Genomic DNA, 21,658 nt, shown 5'->3' on the forward strand with positions numbered 1-21,658 from the left:
AGACATTGAATTACTTGCAGAATAAATGTGTGTGACATTTTAGATTAAAGCACTTCCTGTTCCCATAAGTGGGGTTGAGCCACTCGTCTTCACTTATCTATCATGGTCAGTCAGCTTCCACGTCGCTCATCTGGAAGTCCTTTTTTCTCCCAGATAGGCCCATTATCCTCGGGGGCCAATGCACCGGAGAATACTGTCCCTGCTAATGGACTTCCTACACTGAGCCGAGCCAGCTGGAGTAACAGAATCACAACAGCCCGACTGCTCGGCAACGCCGTTAGTCACACTCGAGCCCTGAGAGCGCAGGCTGCCAACGGCCTTCTGCATCGGGGCCTCGGCTGGATCCTGATGACTCTGTCGTCTGGGCAGAATCCTGAGCCTGAGAACCCAAAACCAGACGAGTGGAATATTATCTACTAATAGACACTGGAGCATACGGAGACCTCCGACGTGATCGTACAAACGTCCCCTGTGTCTTTGAATAAGCAGTGTCCATGAGGCTGAGAGAAACTCTGAATAATTCATCATGCTCCAATTTATTGTAGCTCTCTTTTTGTGTGTGTGTGTCTGTGTGTTTATACTGGGATGCTGTAATGTCTTGGAATGGTGCACCAGTGTGCAAATGGAAAAGATCTTCCAGTTGGACGCTGTGAGGCCAGCCGGCAGGAGTTTGCCCAGTTTAACTCTGCCCACCTCAGCTTTATGTTCTGCAACGTTGGCAGGGAAAGACCTACCTCCTGGGTTTTTATGGAGGACTTGTTTGTGTGAATACTGAGCGGATAATGACGATGATGAGTGAAGACGCTGAAACCTTGGCTTGTTTGTTCAATACTGGCTAAGACTTCATTGTCGTCAATGTCGGTCCATCACTCTGATCCAGGCTGATTTCTTGCCAATTATTGGACTGATTGCCATGAACTTTGGTCCGGACATTCGTGGTCCGCAGACGATCTGCTGACTTTTCCTCAGGCTCCACCTTAAGGTTCACATTTGTGGCTTTTACTTGAAATATCTCAACATTTACAGAATTTACATTCGTGGACCCCTCAGGATAAATTTTAATCACTTTTTTGATCCCTGGCCATTGAGTCAAACTTTTAAATTGTTTTCTACTTTAGTTTTTGGCCAAATACCTGCTGAACTATGATATTTCCATTAAAATGTTTTACTTTGTGCAGGTACACTCTTAAAAATAAGGGTTCCAAACAGGTTCTACCTGAAGAGCTTAGGTTCTACCCAGAACCGTTTGCTTCTGAAGAACATTTTTTCAAGAGTTCTTTGTGGTACTTGGAGTTCCATTTAGAACCCTTTTTGGAAGAAAGAGTTATTCAATGATTGTTGAGAGCATGTGAGTGTTAAAAGGAAACGATTCCAATCCAGAACCAAACCCCCAAAAACAGATTGTGAACCATGATTGTTGTTGGTTCTTGATAAAACCCTTGGTATACCACGTATTTCTCTCTAGAACCACCTGGGTGGGTTCTTGTTAACACTCTCAGAAGGTGGAAAAAGATCTGGATAGATGGGTGGAAATATTACACCATAGAAAAGGCTCTCTGTAGACCTTGTAGGGGGTTCTGGGGTGGGACCTTTTAGATGGTTCTAGGTAGTGATGGCGAGATGAAGCTTCCTGAAGCATTGAAGCTTTCCATCCAATTGGTTCGCTCATGTGCCGAAGCTTCATGGGGCTTCATCTGCTCTACTGCGCCACCAAGTGGACAATACATGTAAAACAGGCAGTGATCATAACGACAACATGGCTTTGGTGTGTGAAGCTTTAAATCGAATAAATTATAAATGAATCGAATAAATTATGTTTGTGACGCCAATACATCAATTATTAACTTATTAATATTTTGTCTAACTTTATGATATAATGGCGGGGTCAAAATCAAAACTCGAAACAAATTGGGAGAGGGTTGTGATGTGACTGTGGGTCAGTGGCTACAATATCCGACTTTCAGTCAGAGGATCGGTGTTTCAAACCTCGGCTCCGTTAGTCCATGTTGATGTGTCCAATATTTTTTTAAATAAAAATAAGAACTTTTTCACAGTGCTGGGCTTTTTGAGACTATTTCGCCTGCTTTATAAAATACCCTTTCACAGATACAGATGAAGCTGGGTACAGAGAGGAAGGGGGAATCCATTGAGTTTCGCTGCCCCTTATATTTCAAATCGCACGGCAAACCCACGAACCATTTTCTGAATCAGTCACGTGGTACGACCGGCTTGCGAGGCTTCGAACGTCACCGCATACGTCATCGACACAAGCCTCGATACGCGCTTCACCAAAATCTACCTGGATTACTCGACACGCGCATCGAAGCCTCGACACGAAAGGACACATCACTAGTTCTAGGTTTAAACCTTTATGTTGGGTTCTAAGTAGGATCATCTGAGAGGGTTCCTGGTGGAACTTTTGTAAAAGGTTCAAGAACCAAAAAAGGTTCTCATATGAGGACAAGCCCAAGAACCTTACATGGTTCTAGTTGGTACCTTTATTTGTATAAGGTTTAGTGGAGACAACATAGTAGTTTTTAATGGAAAATGGTTTGTTAGTAGAATATATTAACATATTTATATATGTTTTTATACTTCTGTGGTTGTTGAATCTTGATCCAAAATGTTACCTTGACAGAATCTCTTGGCCTCTGATTCTGATTTGACACAAAACTTGACATTTACAGTTGATGTTTGTCGGCCACATCTCGCATATGAACTCAGAATTACTTTGTATTCTCTACTTTTGGGCAGGGACCGGTAAGAAGTATAAAAACGTTCCACCAAACACAAAATCAACATTTCCATCAGCGGGGATTTTCACAGTTTGAGGATTGTAGAAAAGCTTCTTTCTTTCTGGACTTATTCTCTGCTGACTGGCTTATACAATCACAGACTTAATATAAAACACACACACTGACAGCTGCTTCCTGCTAAACCACAGAAGTGTACAGTAAAATACTGTATTATTATTATCCGTTATATAGAAAATAAGAGCATTGAATCATCGTAAAACATATATTTCCCTGGGAAACTATTTCTCATCTGTTCTGTTTTTTTTTGTATGTTATCTTATGATTATCTTCCCTGTGTTTTATTATGTCAGGGATGTGAGTTTAGAGTGTGTGTGTGTGTGTGTGTGTGTGTGTAAACACTACGGCTGCCTCTTTTCTTTCCTCCTAATCCACCATGTGCCTTGTGACAACACGGCCTTCGCCGGCTCCCAGTCGGCTCGCCAACGTCCACCCTTCTTGACCGTCACACAGTGTGCTTATCCCTCAAAGCAAACAGACTTTAATTTTATCTGCAAATATTTCCTCATGGTTTGTAGGTGTTCAGGTTCAGTGAAATGACTGGTGTGGTTTAAAACAGGACACACGAGTTGGTGGCAGCGCTTTTCTTCCAAATATCTAGTAAGTGTACTTTCCTGTTCAAGTTTCTGTGTCTTGTAGCTCCACCCATCTGGTGGTATGACTTGTAGAACAAACTAACCACAAGTGATGCTTTGTTCCATTCAGACATCACTTGGAAAAAAGCTGTATCTGCTGACTGATTAAGAGAACAGTTGTACTTATTTAAGAATATGATGCAGCGACTTAAAGAGAGAACTAAATCTGAGAAAAAGACGAGTGATGATGTTTGAGTTTTTTCTGGGTACTTTTTTGTGTGATACTTTTCTCTTTCTTGCTGGTAGTTGGCAGAAAATAAGGTCGTATTGAGTTATTTCCAGCGGATACACACAAGTTTGGTGTCAAAGATCTACAACATGAAGTCTATGTGTCACATTTTGGTGTCAAGTTCCACAAAAACAAAAAACTAAACTTCTTCCAGACACACTATTTTGCATCAAAAATCACACAGACATGTTTAACCTGCAGATCCCTCAACAAACCAAGCGTATGTCCACCAAGCTTCTATAGTTTAGCATGTTAGCCTGCTTCCATTTGCAAAAAGAAGTACAGCTGAGGCTGATTCATTTTGTCATGAACAAAAGTGTTGCACAAAATAATATTTTGACCCTCTAAGAGTCACTTATTAACAAGACATATTCTGGCACATAAACCCCAGTTTTACACTTTGGTTTGTGTGCAGATTAAACATGTCTTTATGCCATGCTGATATAAGAGAGCGGTATCAGTCTTCTCAGCAAACTTACAGCAAGAAAGCCAATAAACAAATTTCCCAAAAATGCCAAACAATTTATTTGCGACTCGACTTGTTTTGAGACGTGAATACAAAACTCCTCATGCACCATGAATCACCATGAATGCTTGTTCGTTGGGCCGCTGCACTAAAAAGACAGAGATATAAAAGACATGCATCTTAATTTGCCATTTGCTAATAAAGACTTGTGAGGTTGTGTTTGCCACAAACTGAGCTTCACTGGTTCGAGAAGTTTCTGTGGACTTTTGACGATTGAATCGACTGTTAGTGACTTTGAACGTGTAACACTGTGAACAGTCCCCTCTGGTCTGCAGTAAAGCAGCATGGGAAACCTGTGCCCTCCACATCAGGACAGAAGCTCAGATAAATTCCTGCAGCTGTGTGTGTGTGTGTGTGTGTGTGTGTGTGTGTGTGTGTGTGTGTGTGTGTGTGTGTGTGTGTGTGTGTGTGTGCGCGCGCGCGCGCGCATGTGCACCCTCTATAAAACACGCAATGTTTGCATAACACACTCACACGCAACACACACACACACACACACACACACACAAGAATGAGCTTGTACATCGGAGAGCCTGATGATCACTGGTTACAGCCGTGAGGTGATTGGCAGAGTTTCCACTATTATCATAGAGGAATTCCAGGCCTACAGGAGTGTGTGTGTGTGTGTGTGTGTGTGTGTGTGTGTGTGTGTGTGTGTGTGTGTGTGTGCGCTTGCTTGCTTGCTTGCTTCCTTTGAGAATTTGTGTCTTTGTTCACTTTTCTGGATTCATCATTTTGGCATAGTTCTCTGAAATGCCAGAAGTAATTCTCGGCGTGAAAAACACACACGCACGCACACACACACACACACACACACACACACACACACACACACACACACACACACACACACACACACACACACACACACACACACACAAACACACACAGAGAGAGAAAATACAAAGCCATTTTTCTTTTTTTACCCTTTTCCTTTGACCTCCTCAAAGAGATTTGAGATGAGAGATTTTGGCTCACAAAATATATGTAATGACAGCATTTTAACATTTGAAACAATTTTGTATTATTAGTATTATTATATATAATAAACCTTTACTCAGGAGTTATAATTTAACATTTGCAATTGGCTTATTACAAAGTGGGATACTCGTTGTCTTTTATTCTTGACTTATCAACATATATATAACTGCAGACTTGCTAGTTTATTACTGTTTATTTATGACTTATTATCATAATTGCAGACTTGAGGTTTTTTGAGGTTTTTTTCTACAATCTGGCAACCCAAATGTTTTCCTTATCCTTGATCTTATGATTAAAAATGTGTTTCTATATTAATAAAGTATGTATTACCGTTGATGAATCCATTAGTTATGTATCTTTGTAAACAGTGAGTTATAGTAAAGTGGTGCCTTTTTTCAGTCTGTTTGTTCTAAATAAAACAAAATAGCTTGTTGTGGGCTGATCTTTGATTAAACTTGAGTAATAACAGGCCAACTTTCTAGTCCAAGTTCCCACCCAGTATATTTAACTTTCTCCACGGCCGACATGGGAATGTGCAGCTTTGTCTTTCCATGAGTCTCCATGAGGGATTGTTGACATGAGTGATTGACCGACGCAGCTGGAAACGCTGCATGCAGCCCTCGTTTACTCTCTTGCACCCAGCAATCTAGACATGACCAAGCCAGTTAGGGCTGCAGGTCCAGAGTGTGCAGGATTCCCCACACAGCTGCCAGTGCCAACACCTCGCCATGACTGCTGTGCGCTTTCATCCTCCCCCCTCTTGTCTCTGCGTGTGCAGAGACTTTTCCTCTCTGCTTTGGGGCGTCACTGTCTTTTCCAAAGATAACAGTGACAGCAGCGCCGCAAGAGGCGCAGCTCTGTCCGTACGAATGAAGACGGATATCTCCCAGCCTCCAGCCAGATGTGGCTCCGGCCCCGGTGACCTTCCCCTTTCTGTATACACAAGCTGGATGCTGACGGGATGGGAGGGATGGAATAGCAGCTTACATGTATAATGAGATTAACCTCCAAGTGCAGGGCTTCAGAGAGACAGCAGACACAGAGGATAGACCTCCGCCTGCAGCTGGTTGGACTCTTTGATTCCAGTGCATTTGTATGTGGGGGATTAAAATAAGAGGCTCTTTTCAAACGGATGACGTTTCATTTAAAACCATCCACATTTTTACATCGTCATTGATGACGCATCCTTCATTTCTGGGCCTTTTTTGTTGCTCGGTGTTGCATTATTCTGATTCCTGATGATACATGAAATAAAGGCAACAACATGTCACATGAATGTGGTGTTTTTAGCAGCTGTAAAATGACTTTTTCAGAGATAAACATCAATAAATGTCAGTATTTTCCATTGAGTTGTGACCATGTGGCCTCTATGTAGCTGAGGATATATTTTCACATTATTTATTTATTGACATTTTTGTCCCATGTTGATTCATATATCAGCTTTACTATCCCAGAGCCAGATTTGAATTACTTTACATTACATCCTACTGCCTTGTACATTCTTTGTTTTGGATACATGACACACTTTTTAAGTAGAGTACTGGGACAACACACACACACACACTCCAGTACACCATTGACTCATTCAAACTGAATATAAAAATCCGTAGGGACTTTTTTTGGATCAATCTCACCGATAATCCGCTCAATCCATGAAATCTCTCAAGGTTTTTATAGGAAAGAGAAGTAGATGAGCCAATATGAATTGGGGATGTGGATAACACAAGTTAAAGTGGAACTCCAGCAACTTAGTATTTCACTTACACTTCAGAGGAGACAGATTTATAAAAAAGAAAAGAAAAAGGGAATAGTCAAAATGTAGCAGAGCCTGACAGTCTGACTTTTAGTCCCTAAGCGCCAACACCACTGAATCCTACATTTCCGATGATGCTATTGTCTTTCATCAGACCCCCTCACGTTGTGCTCACTCCTAGACTTTCACCATGGTTAAAACACCTTGGGGTTGCCCAAAGCTGTCAAAAGAAGATTACACAGGTATTGGGTATGACTTAACTTAAAAATCCAGCACTTTTCACACTGGATAGACTTCCTGATAATGTGACGGTTAGAAAATGATCTTTACTTATAATTATGCTTTTGGCACAACATGATTCAGTTTCCTTGTTGAAGCCCCAAACCCGTATTATAACACAAGAGAGACGGGATCCAACATGTCTTTATCGTGGAGAAAATTGGAAAAAAGTTGAGAACAAACACGTTTATAGTCGCAGGCAATGCCATAATTGTCACCTTTTGCTTAAATTGTCTTACTTCTAATTAATTGTATATATTTTAATTTTCATTATGAACTTATTATTATAATTGTATATGCATCTCTAGTATGTTTTCTGTATTGTGTTGAATAGATAAAAGAAGTGGAAAAAGTTCAATAGAAGCACATAATGCAATTTAATAAAAAAGTTACACATATACCAGTTAGTGTTTCATCACAAGAACTCTTCTGCACCACATCTTAGATTTAGTTTGTTACTTTTACTTCATGAGCATTGTTAGAAGGCGCCTGAGATCCGAGAGGTTCATCCACATTGTCTCCTTCTCCATTATTGCTGTGTAATGTGTATATATTAATAAAGAACTTGAAAATAATTGCCTGAATGAATCACAGATGAATGACCTAACAGTGTGCAGCTGCAGATTGATTTATTCACGTATTGATTTCATTGTACTCTGTGTTGCTGCTCCCCCCGCTGAATCTGGATCAGGTTTCTTGAACGTTTCTGATGAGAGAAAACTTGGCACTCCTATTTCATGATGTTGTGTTGGTGGGCCCAGCTGTGTGGACGCCTCACACACACACACACACACACACACACACACACACACGCACACACGCACGTGCACGCACGTGCACACACACACACACACACACACACTCAGTGGAGCTGTTAGGTGGAGCTGGATGAGCTCATGCTTTGGGCTGTTTTTATGTTTCTTCCACCAGAATAAGATGAGAATATTTCAGCCTCCTCAGCTCTGTTGTGCCTCTGGGGTGTTGCAGCTCTGTGCAGCCATTTACAGGCCGTTATGGATTTTGGAGAGAGGGAGAGAGGGAGGGGTCCTCTTAGTCTAATGTAGTCGGACATTCTTTCTAACGCCTGTGATTTAATCGAACACTGAATAAGTCATAGTTGCAGAGGTCATCTGTGCAAATCCAGAATTATCTCAGGAAGAGTTGAATATTCATGACGCTGCATGATGTTCAAAGACTGCATAGCCTTCTTTTTCTTCGCAATCTATTCAACCGCCTAAAATGCTCGGTGAGAGCTGCAGGCTCTTAATTTAAATGTATAATTCAAAATGCATAGGCAGAATAATGGGTCTTCTTATACTGGGAGGAGAAATAAATTTCCATTTTGATACTGGCTGCAGGGCGAGCACTATGGAAGGAATTAAAGGGTCAGTTCACTGAAATGAAGGTATTCTGTGGCTGGTTGTTTTAGTTTCATTAGTCAAGGTTTTTTATTTCATTTTTCATTACGGAGGAAATATTCCCTGAGGATTGTAAAGGATTAAACTTTGAGCACCACAAGTCAACTAATATTCAATTGTAATGAGATGAAAGCAGAAGCCTCAGAAACAGATCCCGAAAGACATCTGAAGGCATCACCTTTGACCTTTTTCAATACACTTTCTGATCAACCCCTTGCATATAGCCTGTTTTCCATCAGTTCTTCTACAGTATTGAAAAAAGAACACAACAATTCTCACTAGTTCTCATTTCTGGTCAAACTGGACCTGATTTAAAGGGCAACTCAAAACATAAAACAGCAGAGAAAGCCTTAAATTGTCAAGTTGACTTTTAATCAATGGTGGAAGAACTACTCAGATCCCAAAATTTAAAGTCCGGCATTTGCAAAGTAAAGTACAGAGGGCAACAAAATCTAAATCTAAAGTAAAAGTATTACTTGTTTATACGTATTGGACTGTTGACTGCTGTATTGCAATAAGAGATAAGCAGCAATATATTGTGGTTGGCCAAAGGGGAGCTAATTTAACTGCTTTACTTTAATCTGTAACAACGCATCATTAATACACTGATGTTTGTTGTATGTCAAATCTCCAGAATCAAATAAATGTGTAGAGGGAAAAAAAGCCTTATTTCCCTCGAAAAGTACTCAAAGTAAAAGTACCTTAACACTGATCCTATACTGTTTTAATTCAGACATTACACAAGGCGATTTAGACAAGAGGTCTTTGTTTGTTTTAAAGGGAAAGATGTGATGCACCTGCATGTGTGGCTGAATTACCTCAGCTGCTGGATGCAGCTTGGACAGGGGAGCCAATGGATGGCTGGTGTGGTGTGTGTGCGTGTGTGTGCTTTGTGCGTGTGCTTGTGTTTGTGCGTGCGTGCGTGTGTGTGTGTGGAGGAGGATGATATGCCTCGGCGCTAGGACCGTGGCTCTGTCGGTGCGCAAATCCCAGCAGCAGCAGCAGCAGAGAGGCAGCAGCGCTCCGGCAGAGGCGGCTGTTCGCGGAGGAGATAGAAGCTGATCTGTCTGCAGCTGCCTGCGACTCAACGCATCCACCGGCGGGCAGGCTGCAGCACCTTGTGCGGCGCACGGACCTGAACCAGCCCGGGCTCGCCTCCGGAGCCCTCCGTATGGGCTCACCATGCGCAGGATACGGGCCAACGCCATCGCGATTCTGACCGTCGCGTGGATCCTGGGGACGTTTTATTACCTGTGGCAGGACAACAAGCCACAGACGTCGTCGCCGTCGTCCTCGGCGTCGCAGACCCGCGGCAGGGGGGGCCATGGGCAGAAGGTGGTCCCCGGTCGGCTGGAGATCCACCGGGACGACAGGACCATCCCGCTGATAGTGAGTGAGCGCGGCTGTGTGTGTGTGTGGGAGGGGAGGGGAGGGGTGGGGGGTCGCCGAGCTGCAGGAGAGTGTGTGCTGCATGTTGATGTGTGTGTGTGTGTGTGTGTGTGTGTGTGTGTGTGTGTGTGTGTGTGTGTGTGTGTGTGTGTGTGTGTGTGTGTGTGTGTGTGTGTGTGTGTGTGTGTGTGATAAACCTTGGCGGGGGATGAGGATGATGGTGTGGTGGGTGAGGATGCACAGCTGGGTGTCACAGCAGGGTTATAAGCTTCTTTCGCAGCACACGTATGGCTTTAACCAGCTCATACCTCCCGCTGCGCAGCCACCACGTATATATATTCTAGCATTATTCCACAGGCTGCCTGCTGTGTATGTTTGTCGGTGTTTCCACGAGCCCGCGAGAACCTCAAGCACACGTAAGAGGCTTTCCATAAGTCCGGTGCGTCGTGCGCACACGCCTCGTAAACCACGTTATATGCTGACAGCTTCTTGGATCGCACGTGTGAGGTGTAAAAAACACGCCACCCACCCCTCCAGCTCAGACAGGGGCACGAGAGGAGTCCTCTGCTCCCCGTGTCTGTCATTAAAGGGGCTGTTTCTGTCGGGTCAGGTCTGTATCCGCCCGCCGTTGCCTTCTCAGGCGAACACAACCTCTGATAAATGTTGTAACTGGAGGTGTGGTGGTCTCGGGATCGGCTGTGTTTGTTCCAGGTTGCAACACATCACCAAGACACACAGTCTGTCTGCATCTGGGTCCACGCCAGCTCAGATTAGGAGAGCCAGTCTACCTGGCTGCAGGGTTTTCTGATGCATTGTGGAGGGAGATATATATACCTGCTTTTCTGCTGTTTCATATCTTTGTTTATTGAATATGTTCCAGTTTGGACAGTTGGACTTGCACTTCGGAAACATTTTCAAAATTGATGATGAAAATTATCTAGATGCTTATCTATCCGCATTAACTGAACAACCATCAATGAACAGAAGGGAGCCTTAGTGTAAACTATGGCTGCAACAAGCGATCCTTTTTCATTAGTGATTCATTGTTTTGTCTATTAAATGTCAGAAAGTAGTGAATCATGTCTGTTATAGTGTCCCAATAGCTTGTTTTATTCAACGACTAGTACAAAACACGATACTTTTGCTGACATATATGACAAACAAAACATCACATCCTCCCATTGGAGAAGCTGGAACCCTGTCTTTGGCCATTTTTCTTGCTTAATCGATTGCTCTAGTCATTGTTTCAACTAAACCTGACTTATTGTACTTGTTGAATCAAACTTTTCAGCCCGATATAAATCTGTGTGACAGAGAGAGTCCTTAAATGTAAAAGTGAGAGAAACTCCAATAAAAATTCTATGAGAGATTAATTTTTTTGTACAAAAACATGAATTAATTCTTGAAACCAAACTGACAAATCAATACATATCCAATAGGAGACATGTGGACTGTTGTGGAAGCAGGACACACTGGAGCGTCTTCCTCATTTCACGAGACCAATAAAATGTTGAGGATGTGTGTCAACATGTCAGGATGTTTCCCTCCAGCAGTAGCGGAACCATTAAAGGATTCATGGATTTAATAATTCAGGGGTTAACACTAAACGGGGGAGCTGCTGCAGTATTTCAGCTCTACAGTCACCTCTGGTTTGAAAAGAAATGGAGGAACGCAGGCCAACAATATGATCACAAGTAAATGTGGAAGCACTTTGAACAATCGGAGAGCATCGAGCAAAAAGACACGACTTCTAATCAATCAGACCGCGCTTTGAACTGTACACTTTGGATTCCAGCGCTGCCAAGTCGAGCTTTCTCCTCCTGATTTGTTTGAGCGGGGTCGTTGACCTTTGTCACCACACTGAGATTTCCTCGCTGTAGTTTACTCTGGTAATCTGACCTGAGGCTCTCCGGCTGCCAGCTCAGCACAGAGTCCAACAGTTGGAGGCTGGTACACAAAGACTATAAAGGCTTCACTGAAGGGCTCTAGTTCTGTCCTTCTTGGTTTCTTCTTCTTCTATCTTTCCATCGTCATCTCCTTTCTGCATTCCTTCTTATTTTTCTGTCCCTCATTTTTAAAAATGTTCTCTTTTTATTTCTTTATTTCCATTTACCTCTTATTTGTTTTCTTTCTTTTGTCACTGTCCTCCCATACAGTATTTCTTTATTTTCCTCTTTCCTTCATCCTTTTATATTCTTCTTTCTATCTCTCTGTCCCTCTTTATTTGTCTTTTCTTCTGTCTTTCTATTTTCCTTCTTCCTCCTTTATGTCTCTTTTCTTCCCTATTTTGCCTTCATGTTTTTTCCCCCATTTTTTCCTTTTTCCTTCCATCCATCCTTGTTGAGTTATTTTTTTCTCTCCTCCATAAACCATCTGTCCTTTTCTCTTCCTTTAGTCTTTCATTTTTCTCTGCCCTTTTGTACTTTCTCTTGTTTTTTTGTAAATTCTTTCCTTTATTATTCTTTCCTTCCCATCTTTTTCACTTTCCTATACCCTCATCATCTTTTTTATTTATTTTCTTCCCTGTCTCTGTACTTTATTTTGTCCCGCCCTTCTCTCTTTCTGTTTCTTTATTCATTCATTACTTTCCTCACAGTAGGACCTTCCCTCTCTCTGTCTCTTCTCTTCTCTCTCCCTCTCTCTTTTCCCAAAAGCCCGTTCATTAGCAGCATTTGATTCACTAATGACATCATCTGTGAAATCTGTTTGCGCTGGCTCCACTTTTTCCCCCTCATTTCCTGCACTGAGTGGTCTAATTTCCCACCACAACTTTTTTTCAGCCTCTTTTTTTCTGCAGTAACAGATGGAGTGTGAACGCAGTTGTCAGTGGAACTCTATTGTAAACCTTTCATGGCAATCAGCCGTCTCTCTGACCTGCACATCTGCTGTCATGGCTCCCTACATCAGCTGTGGACATGTTGTATAGATCGGGCCACAGATCCCCATCCAGCTCATCAGTTTGTCATCTTGTTGAAATCCTGCCCTGGTTTTTCCCAGGACAGATATATATATATATATATGTATATATATATATATATATATATGTGTATATATATATATATATATATATATATATATATATATATATATATATATATATATATATATATATATATATATATATATATCTGTGAAGGTTATAGATTATGTTTGGTGTCTATTGTTTGGTTTCATGTCTACAGATCTGGGTGTGACTGCTGTTTTTTTTTGCCCAGACGATAACCCAGCAATTTTGTTTTTTAATCAACACAGAAACACGTCACAAGAAAACATAAACATACTCCAGAAAGTAAAAGTCCCGCATTCATTAAAGTATGAGCAGCAGAATGTACTCAAAGTACTCGTATCTCAGCGTATCTTTGTTTTTCTACCGTGTTATATCTGAGAATGGGCCCTTCAAGGCATTAATGTGTGTCAAGGAGGAGATCTGTAAATATTAGGGTGGTTGTTTTGAAGTTTAGTGGAATGAAACTAGAGAAAGCATGAAGAGCATGAGATATAAAGTGTGTGAATAGGACTCAGAGCCACAGCGGAGCTTCTTCTCCCGACTATCTGGAAGATTTGACTTGTATGTGATTTCACTTTTAATTCTGCTTGAAGGAGCCAGCAGACGTGTTCATCTTCCAGACGAGCTTCATATTTAATTCAGTGGGCCGTGCCTCGACGTACTCTCTGTTATTTTTTTCTTATTATCAGTATCTCATATAGTGTCATTTCTTTTGTAGCTTGAAATATTTATTCACGATGATACTTGCGGATTACCGAGGGATATGAAATACACAAGTCTTAACTATACGTACAGCAGTGAAAATACTGTATATGGCTGGTGTGAAATGTGGGTTATGGTGGAAGAAATGACTTGTTTAATCATGTTTACTGTTGATGATGATGTGAAGCTCGATGAGAGGAACTAATCACATTACTGCTGAACATTTAAAATATAATCATCAAACACTTCCTCTTCTTTGAAGGCTTCTCAGTTCATAAAGCCGGACTCTGTGGCATTAGTGCTCTTTGCTGCTGTCAGGAAAGATCAAACTGAACAAGTTAATGCAGTGATAAATATAAGTTAATGCAGGGATAAATATAAGTTAATGCAGTGATAAATATAAGGATGCACTGGTGACTTGTGCAGGCGGTAAACTGGTGGTGAAATGAGTTGTGTTGAATAATTAGCCATTAAGAGCTACCTAATCAGACATCTCTCTCCACCTGAGTGGAGGGGAAACTAATTGTAATTGAAAGGTACAGTGTGTAGCATTTTTGGGGCTCTATTGGCAGAAATGGAATAAAGACTTTGAAAGTTGTTTTGTGAATAACGTACAGTTTTATATCTACATACGAGAGTGGGTCCTCGTGATGGAGCCGGCCGCCATGTTTCTACCGCCATGTTTCTACAGTAGCCCAGAACGGCCCAAAAACTAATTTGTCCACCCTACACACTGCACCTTTAAGTGGAGATGCTCTTGAAGTGAGCAGTGACACCCTAAGAAGCCTTATTTTAAGAAGTTAAGTTTAGCTCTTCTTTATTTGTTTAATTCCCAAGTCAACCTGAGTGTTAGAACAAGCGTCTGCTGCTCCATCGGTTTGCACAGGGTGTGTTACGCCCAGATCTCGTTCCAGACTCCTCCCTCCTTGTGTGCCGCCCTCCTGTGTGATTGCAAGCCCCGCCCTCATTGTTTCCACCTGTGTCTCGTTCCCCTGTGTATTTAGTTTGTGTCAACTCCCTGTCCTGTGCCGGTTTGCCTCTTGATGTTTGTGACTGTTTGCCTAGTAAACGTTGTTCTGTTAAAGCATGTACCTCGCCTGTGTCTGCTTGTGGGTCCTGCTCCCCGTGGTTCCTGGTTCCTAACAGGGTGTTAGTGTGTAAACAAGCAAAGTTACATGGTGCTTCACAGGTGCACAGAAGATACAAGAAGAATTTCAGGGAAACACGAGAATAATACGCCTTTTTGTATTTTAAATTCCCGTCTACCACGAACGTGAGAATGTGTCGACATCTGCTTCTTGTCATCACCAACACTTTCATCAAGCATCTGACCGGGTTTTCTGTTATAAAGGACTGAAAAGAAGAGGCACTTTCCTCTGCAACAGTCTGCTAAACATCAATTGCTATTTATAGAGGGTAGATAATTAGATCTGTTTTCCCACACTGCACTGGGATCAGCCGGTCATGTTACTGTTATAAAAGTAATGATGAGTCTGTTATATATATCCTATTGTATTTATGTATATATATATATATATATATATATATATATATATATATATATACATATATACAATAGGATAAATATCCTAACGCTGGTAAAAGGTTGGTTGGCTGGTTTCTGAAAGGGACAGGCCCACAAAGCATAACAAAAAAATAAATAAAAAATAAATTATATACTGTATATATATAACCTGTGAATTCTCCCCAATAAAAGTGTATCATAAACTAAAACAACACATTACATCATGATTTATTTTTGATAATACTGTGTTTTATTAATCTAAATCCGACCAGTAAATAAAGTTGTCAGATGTCATGGAGTAAAAAGGACAATATTTGCCTCTAAAATGTTGTGGATTGGAAATATAAAGTAGAAGAAAATGAGATTACTGAAGGGAAATAAGAAGTAATAATAATAAGAAGTACCTCTAAAATGTATTTGTATATAACACCTCTTCCTTTGTGCAGTTAGTGTACAGGGAGTCTTTAGAGCTTTAGTCGGCAAAGGTAACACAGTGGTATCGACATTAATCTTGCACTGCGACACGTTTGTGTGTGAATCCTTGAAGGAGAAGCTTCCACGGAGAGACGGAGAATGAGGTCACTCTCACCTGAACTTGGTCAGGAGCTTTTTATAAATCCACACCGACATTTAATAAAGCAGTATACAACAAATATCATTCTTTATTTCCTTTTCTCCTTTCTTCTTCCATTCTTCCATCTCCCTGTTTGCTTCTGCTTGATGACAGCTGCTCTCATCTGCTTTCATGTATTCCCTGGCTGCTTTTACCTCCCACTCGCAGGGAAAATCTGTTAATTACTAAGGGTTTTATAGACTGTGTGTTTAGTTTTGATGAGTGCCCATCCCCTTTTTTGCCTCGTTAGACGATGACACGGTGCCCTGAATTAGAAAGTAGCATTTACATTTGAATGATTTCAGGCTGATACTTTTCTTCAGACTGGCTTAAACGTGAGTGCAATAGAGATGCTTGGTTTAATTCCCAGATGAGCAGCGTTGCAGGCGGATTGCAGAGCAGAGAACTTGTTGTACATGCAGCTTTAGGATATTTCAGACTGAATATAGAGGTGGAACAGTTTACTGGTTAGTCTTGGGGCTGTTGAGGCTCAGGAGGCAGAGCGAGTTGTTCATTAATCTCAGGGTTGGCTTTTTGATTCCCTGCACATGTCAAAGTGTCCTTGAGCAAGACATTGACCCCCAATGGCCAGGCCAGCACTTTGCCACAGTGTGTGCGTGTGTGTGTGTGTGTGTGTGTGTGTGGGAAGGAGATTCACACTGTGTTGTGTTTAAAAGCTCCATGTTAGTTCCAGTTACCATTCATTATTTAGTTGATCAACGGGAATTTTATCAGCAAGAATTTTCACAATCTGTTCATCGTTTGAGTCATTTGTCAAGAAAAAAATACCAAACATTTTATAACTCATTGTTGACCTTGAAAACATGAGTTTGGTGCCTGGAGCTTACAATCATCATATTGGATCATTGTTAAAATGTCAGAAAATAGTGACAATGCCCATCCCGAAAAATAAAAAATATTCCAAAAAGATATTCCATTTGCACAGATATAAAACCAAGAAAAACACTGGAACTAGAGTATGTTTGACATTTTTGCTTGTAAAATCACATGAAGGATTAATTAATTATCAAAATAGTGGAAGATTTATTTTCCCTCCAATTCATTTTCAGTTGTAGAAGTTTGAAATGATAAAATGAGAAATTTATTCAAAACCAACAGCGAGATTTAAAAGATGAAATGCTGTCGGTTTTGACAGAAAGTTAAAACATGATATAAACAAATCCCTTCATGAGATGAGGATGCAACCATAGATAGATAAATGTGGCCAAAGAATCAGTGAAGGAGTGGAGTGTTGACACCAAAAACAATGTATCTCGCTGCGTTTGCACTTCTGCGTGTTTACATGAGCAACAGGGAGTGGATTTGTATTTGTCCTTTAATCCCACATTGTTCATTTATAATCATTTATTCTTTCGTTGACTTGATTTTTTATAATTTATTTCCAGTAAAACATGGTTTTAATGTCTCTCCTAGTTCTTCCAGCAGACATGAACACGTAAACACACCTTTGTTGTGTCCTCCGCAGGTGACCCAGCCCCCGCGGGCCGAGCAGCAGGGCCAGCTGCTGGGTGGCTTCGACGAGAAGGCCTACCTGGCGGGCAAGCAGCTGAAGCCGGGGGACGACCCCTACAGAGAGCACGCCTTCAACCTGCAGGAGAGCGACCGGCTGGGCAGCGAGCGAGCCATCAGGGACACCCGACACTACAGGTGAGCGGGGTTAACGCCGCCTCCTCCCAGGAGCCGACTGTCTGTCTGCTTTGATCTGCACAAGTGGATTGAGGACTAATCTGGCTTGAGCTGCACATGGGTTCGCAGTTGTTTGGGAAAATCTGTCTCTTGTACGCTTAAAGGTCGTGTCAGGGTCAAATACGGTGATTTTAATGCTGAGTCTTTGCACTACGAGCGACGCAGAAACGTTCTCCGAGTCGTTTTCAAGCCGCTGACAGGAAGTTACAAAGTGGCACCGGCTGCTCTACAAATCAAAGTTGAGCCGCTGGCTCACATGATCTCAAGATGCAGATACCAAGAGGCTTATGTTGAAGCACTGCTTCTGCCACCTGGTTTTCAGACGATGAAAGGACTTCTTCACCACATGTTGAGAAAATATGTCATAATAGAAATGTCTTTGGTGGAAAACATGAAATATAGCTTTGGATTTCAGAGGGATTTGGATGAAGACCGACTTTAAAACGCCAACAACGACTGAGTGTTGTCCACGTTTCCATCTTACAGACTTAACCTTTTCTCGGTGTGTTTTCAGTTCATGAAAGTTTGTTGTAACCTTTGCGGTCGCTTTAAAATGCCTTAGTCAGAGCTTGATTGTATTTAGCCCCAAACCTCTTCTGGTTGCAAAAATAATACAAAAAACAGATAGCGTGGACCAAAAAGACAACGCTTCGACCCATGCTGTAGGTAGCAGAATAAAGTAAGGAATCAGAAATCTGTGCGGTTGTTGCCTAGCAACAAAACCTTTCCATATCCCTGTGGCAGCGATGCTGAGGCGACTCCACAGGGAACCGCCGTGTGTGTTCAAACACCGGACTGACAACTTAACACATGCATGTGACTTCTTCAGAGAAAGGTAAACATCCTCTCGCGGTGTGATTAACGTGTGGTACGTTCTTCTCTCTGCAGGTGTGCCTCTCTGAACTATGACACAGACCTTCCCTCCACCAGTATCATCATCACCTTCCACAACGAGGCTCGCTCCACTCTGCTTCGCACCATCAAAAGGTAAAAAAGGTCAACAAGCACAGGGACGACGACGGCATTGAGTCATGTTTTCTGACCTCCGTCTCTCTGTTTCTCTCTCTCAGTGTCCTGATGCGAAGTCCTCCATCGCTGATCCAAGAAATTATCTTGATCGATGACTTCAGCTCCGACTGTAAGTTTCTTTTTTTTTTTTTGCTGGGGAAAACTGTGGTTAGACTGGTGTTGCTGCCTTTGAGCACATGGAGGTTTTGTTGTATTGTTTCGGTGAATTTTAGGAGTTTACATTTTACATTTACACAAATTACAGATGATTTTATTTGGCGGATATTTTTCTGATACAACATCTCTAAAGCAGTAATAATCATAACTTTTCTTTCATTCCATTGTTTTGTTTCACTCTCACTGCTCTCATCAGCGTCATTTTTAGCCACCGCAGGCTTCTGTTTCCAGTTTTCCAAATTGACTACTGCTCAGCTGGTACAGTCAACCACATCATGACAGATGGTGAACATAGTGGAGCATTTAGCAGCTAAAGAGACAGATATTTCCCTCTGGATTAAAATAGGAGTGAATATCAGACAGATATGGCTTGTCAAACTGATTTTAGGGCACCGAGAGCATTTGGGCCCTTAAGCTCTGTATTTCTCGAACCTGACTGTGGCCCAGTGTGCCAGGTGTCAAGCTCGGTTCATTCTGCTATGAGTTCGTCTGCTGCAAATATCAAAGGAACGTTCCAACAATCGACTAGTCCAAAATAATGGGAAAATGTAGGGCGAGGATAATGTCAAGAGACAGGAGCGGCTTTGAAGATGAATCACGCTGACGTCTGACATCACAGAAAAGCAGAAATTGAACAAGGAGGTGAGAGCTTCTTCAGGATTTTCTCCCTTTTTATGTAACCGATCAGTGATGCTGCTGAGGGAATACAACACACCAGCAACAAAGCATTAGCAGGAATGAGCAGGAGCTTTCCCACCACGCTTCGTGGTTTAATTACCTTGACATTGGGAAAACAAATCAGCTAATGGCCACATAAAGTGAGGGTTATGTTTCTATGTAGCTGACCAGGACGGTGGATTTAGAGGATAACCACATCATAATGATTCCCCTTTTGTCAGCATTAGGCAGAAGAATTATATGACCTCATGCTTTACACTGTCCACAGCGCTTTCTGTAATTACTACCACATGCATCTTCTGTCTGTGGGAACTGCACGGTGACCTACATTCACGTGCACTCAAGCACTGACACACACACTCACACACACGCACTGAGACACACTCTGAGGTGTCAGAGCTGGCCAGACGTCTTCACAGTAGCGTCTCAGCGGCAGTAGCAGCGGGAGCTCTATTAGCTCCCTAATGCCTTGTTTTCTCTCACTCTGCTGCAGCCGGTTCACCTGAACCCACGTTGAACCGGCAGCATCACCACGGTCGATCCAACATGGCCGTCTGTTTCTTGTCCTTGAGCGAGACTTTTCATCCTCCTCCCAGTTACGTTTTTTTTATATTTTCAGCATTCGTTATCACATGGAACCGTTTCAAACACAATTTCTCTCCGGCTAGTGTCTTTTAGTTTTGCCTCACGCTGACTGAGCAAAATAAGCTTCCCATTAGTCAATTGCTCCGCTCCCTCCAGCGCTTCTCCGCGGCCTCCCTGTGTCGCAATTTTCTAATGCTGCGTTTAATTTGAGGTCTCAGTAATCCCTACTAAGAAAAGTGAAATAAAACTGTTTAAGTTGGGGTTTCGAAGGCTGGAGGTTAAGCATGTTGTCAAAAACCTGAAATCACTACATGATGTTAAGAGTTACGTGTTGTTGTTTCTATGCGGCTGCACGCACAGTGAGGTGCCAGCTCTTTTCCAACACGGCATGTTTTAAATCCAAAACACTTTGGGCTACTTTGCCGTCATTAGGGTGTTTTTCTCTGGTTTTCTTTATTTGCAGTCCGTAAATTAGTCATACAACATACAAACCACGACCAAAAACCAAACATTCTTATATTGGCTTTTAAGTCAGCTCTGATGCCATCGCGATGAAGGCAAAATAGCTGAAATAATTTGTGAAATAAACACTGTGGTATTGGGGGCGTGGTTATGCTCAGCTGCAGAGGGGTGTGGTTGTGGGTGGCTCGGGGGACTGTGCCTGGAAGAGGCCTGATTGGCCTCAGCTGTACTGATTGTGTGTTTGTCCCAACATCAGGAGGGGCAGACCAACACAAGATGCCCCCGTTAGAGCAAGAACCAAAAATAAACCGGTCTAAACCTTGAACCGTGGTGTGCTGTGTCTTTGTGCTGAGGGGAAAACTCACTGCGGTAACGGGAGATTGTTACAAATTACACAATTAACAAATGTTACCAGATTGTAAGATTTTATGTTAAGGTGTGTTTGTTTTTTAGTTTCACAGTCGGTTCACCATCAGCTGAGGCAGTGAGAGTGTGAGCTGATTGGTCAGGATGTGACCCAGCAGGCAGACGGCCGGAGGAGGTGGTGGAGGATGTTGGTCAGCAGGCAGGGAGAGGGATCGGCCTGCCTGGGTGTAATCCTATTAAGGCTCACCTTAATGATAAGGACACCGACCTCAGTTTAGGACAGTGATCTTTCCTGTGAGTCCAGGCGTCAGCATGTGACTCATGTAGGAATACACAACCCAGTTCACACAGCATGCTGGTGTTACAGTAGCATGCACTAATTTGGCAGTTGGTGTACAATAAATGAATGGTCTTTGAAGTGTTCTACTGACAAATAAGTGTACGGTGAGGCACCAAATCATACCAGCCAGCAAACAGGTGTTTTGGGGGGCTGAGAACAGCTCTTTTATTTCTATTGTGCTCTGCATTTTGAGAAAAAATACTTTAATTCAGTGATTCTCAACTGGTGGGTCAAACCATCCTGATATGGGGGAGACTCTGGGTTTTTAGGATAATTAAATAAAACAGCCTACTGAATCTAAAATTCACAACTGATGGCGCTGCCTGCCTGACAGGAAAAAACTCTGGGGTCGTGAGGAGAATTGAGCTTAATTTTCTGTATAGCACAATGTTTTTCAGTATTTACCTACTGATGAGGTAATCACAAGAAAAGTTTATTTTGTATATGAATCCTTATGAATTTGTG

The 21,658-nt window shown here is 42.1% G+C and overlaps 1 protein-coding gene across 1 annotated transcript in view; it reads left to right on the forward strand.

The window, feature by feature from the left end:
• Nucleotides 1–9,698: 9,698 nt before the first annotated feature.
• galnt16 (UDP-N-acetyl-alpha-D-galactosamine:polypeptide N-acetylgalactosaminyltransferase 16) overlaps nt 9,699–21,658 on the forward strand; it is a 34,487-nt gene continuing 22,527 nt past the window's right edge. Inside the window, exons 1-4 of the mRNA XM_079231103.1 lie at nt 9,699–10,023; nt 17,357–17,538; nt 18,466–18,564; nt 18,648–18,715. Of these exons, the coding sequence (XP_079087229.1) occupies nt 9,817–10,023; nt 17,357–17,538; nt 18,466–18,564; nt 18,648–18,715 (556 nt within the window). The 5' untranslated portion in view covers nt 9,699–9,816. The remainder of the gene's footprint in view (nt 10,024–17,356; nt 17,539–18,465; nt 18,565–18,647; nt 18,716–21,658) is intronic.

This window comes from Taurulus bubalis, assembly GCF_910589615.1.
Source record: "Taurulus bubalis genome assembly, chromosome: 1".
Taxonomy (NCBI): domain Eukaryota; kingdom Metazoa; phylum Chordata; class Actinopteri; order Perciformes; family Cottidae; genus Taurulus; species Taurulus bubalis.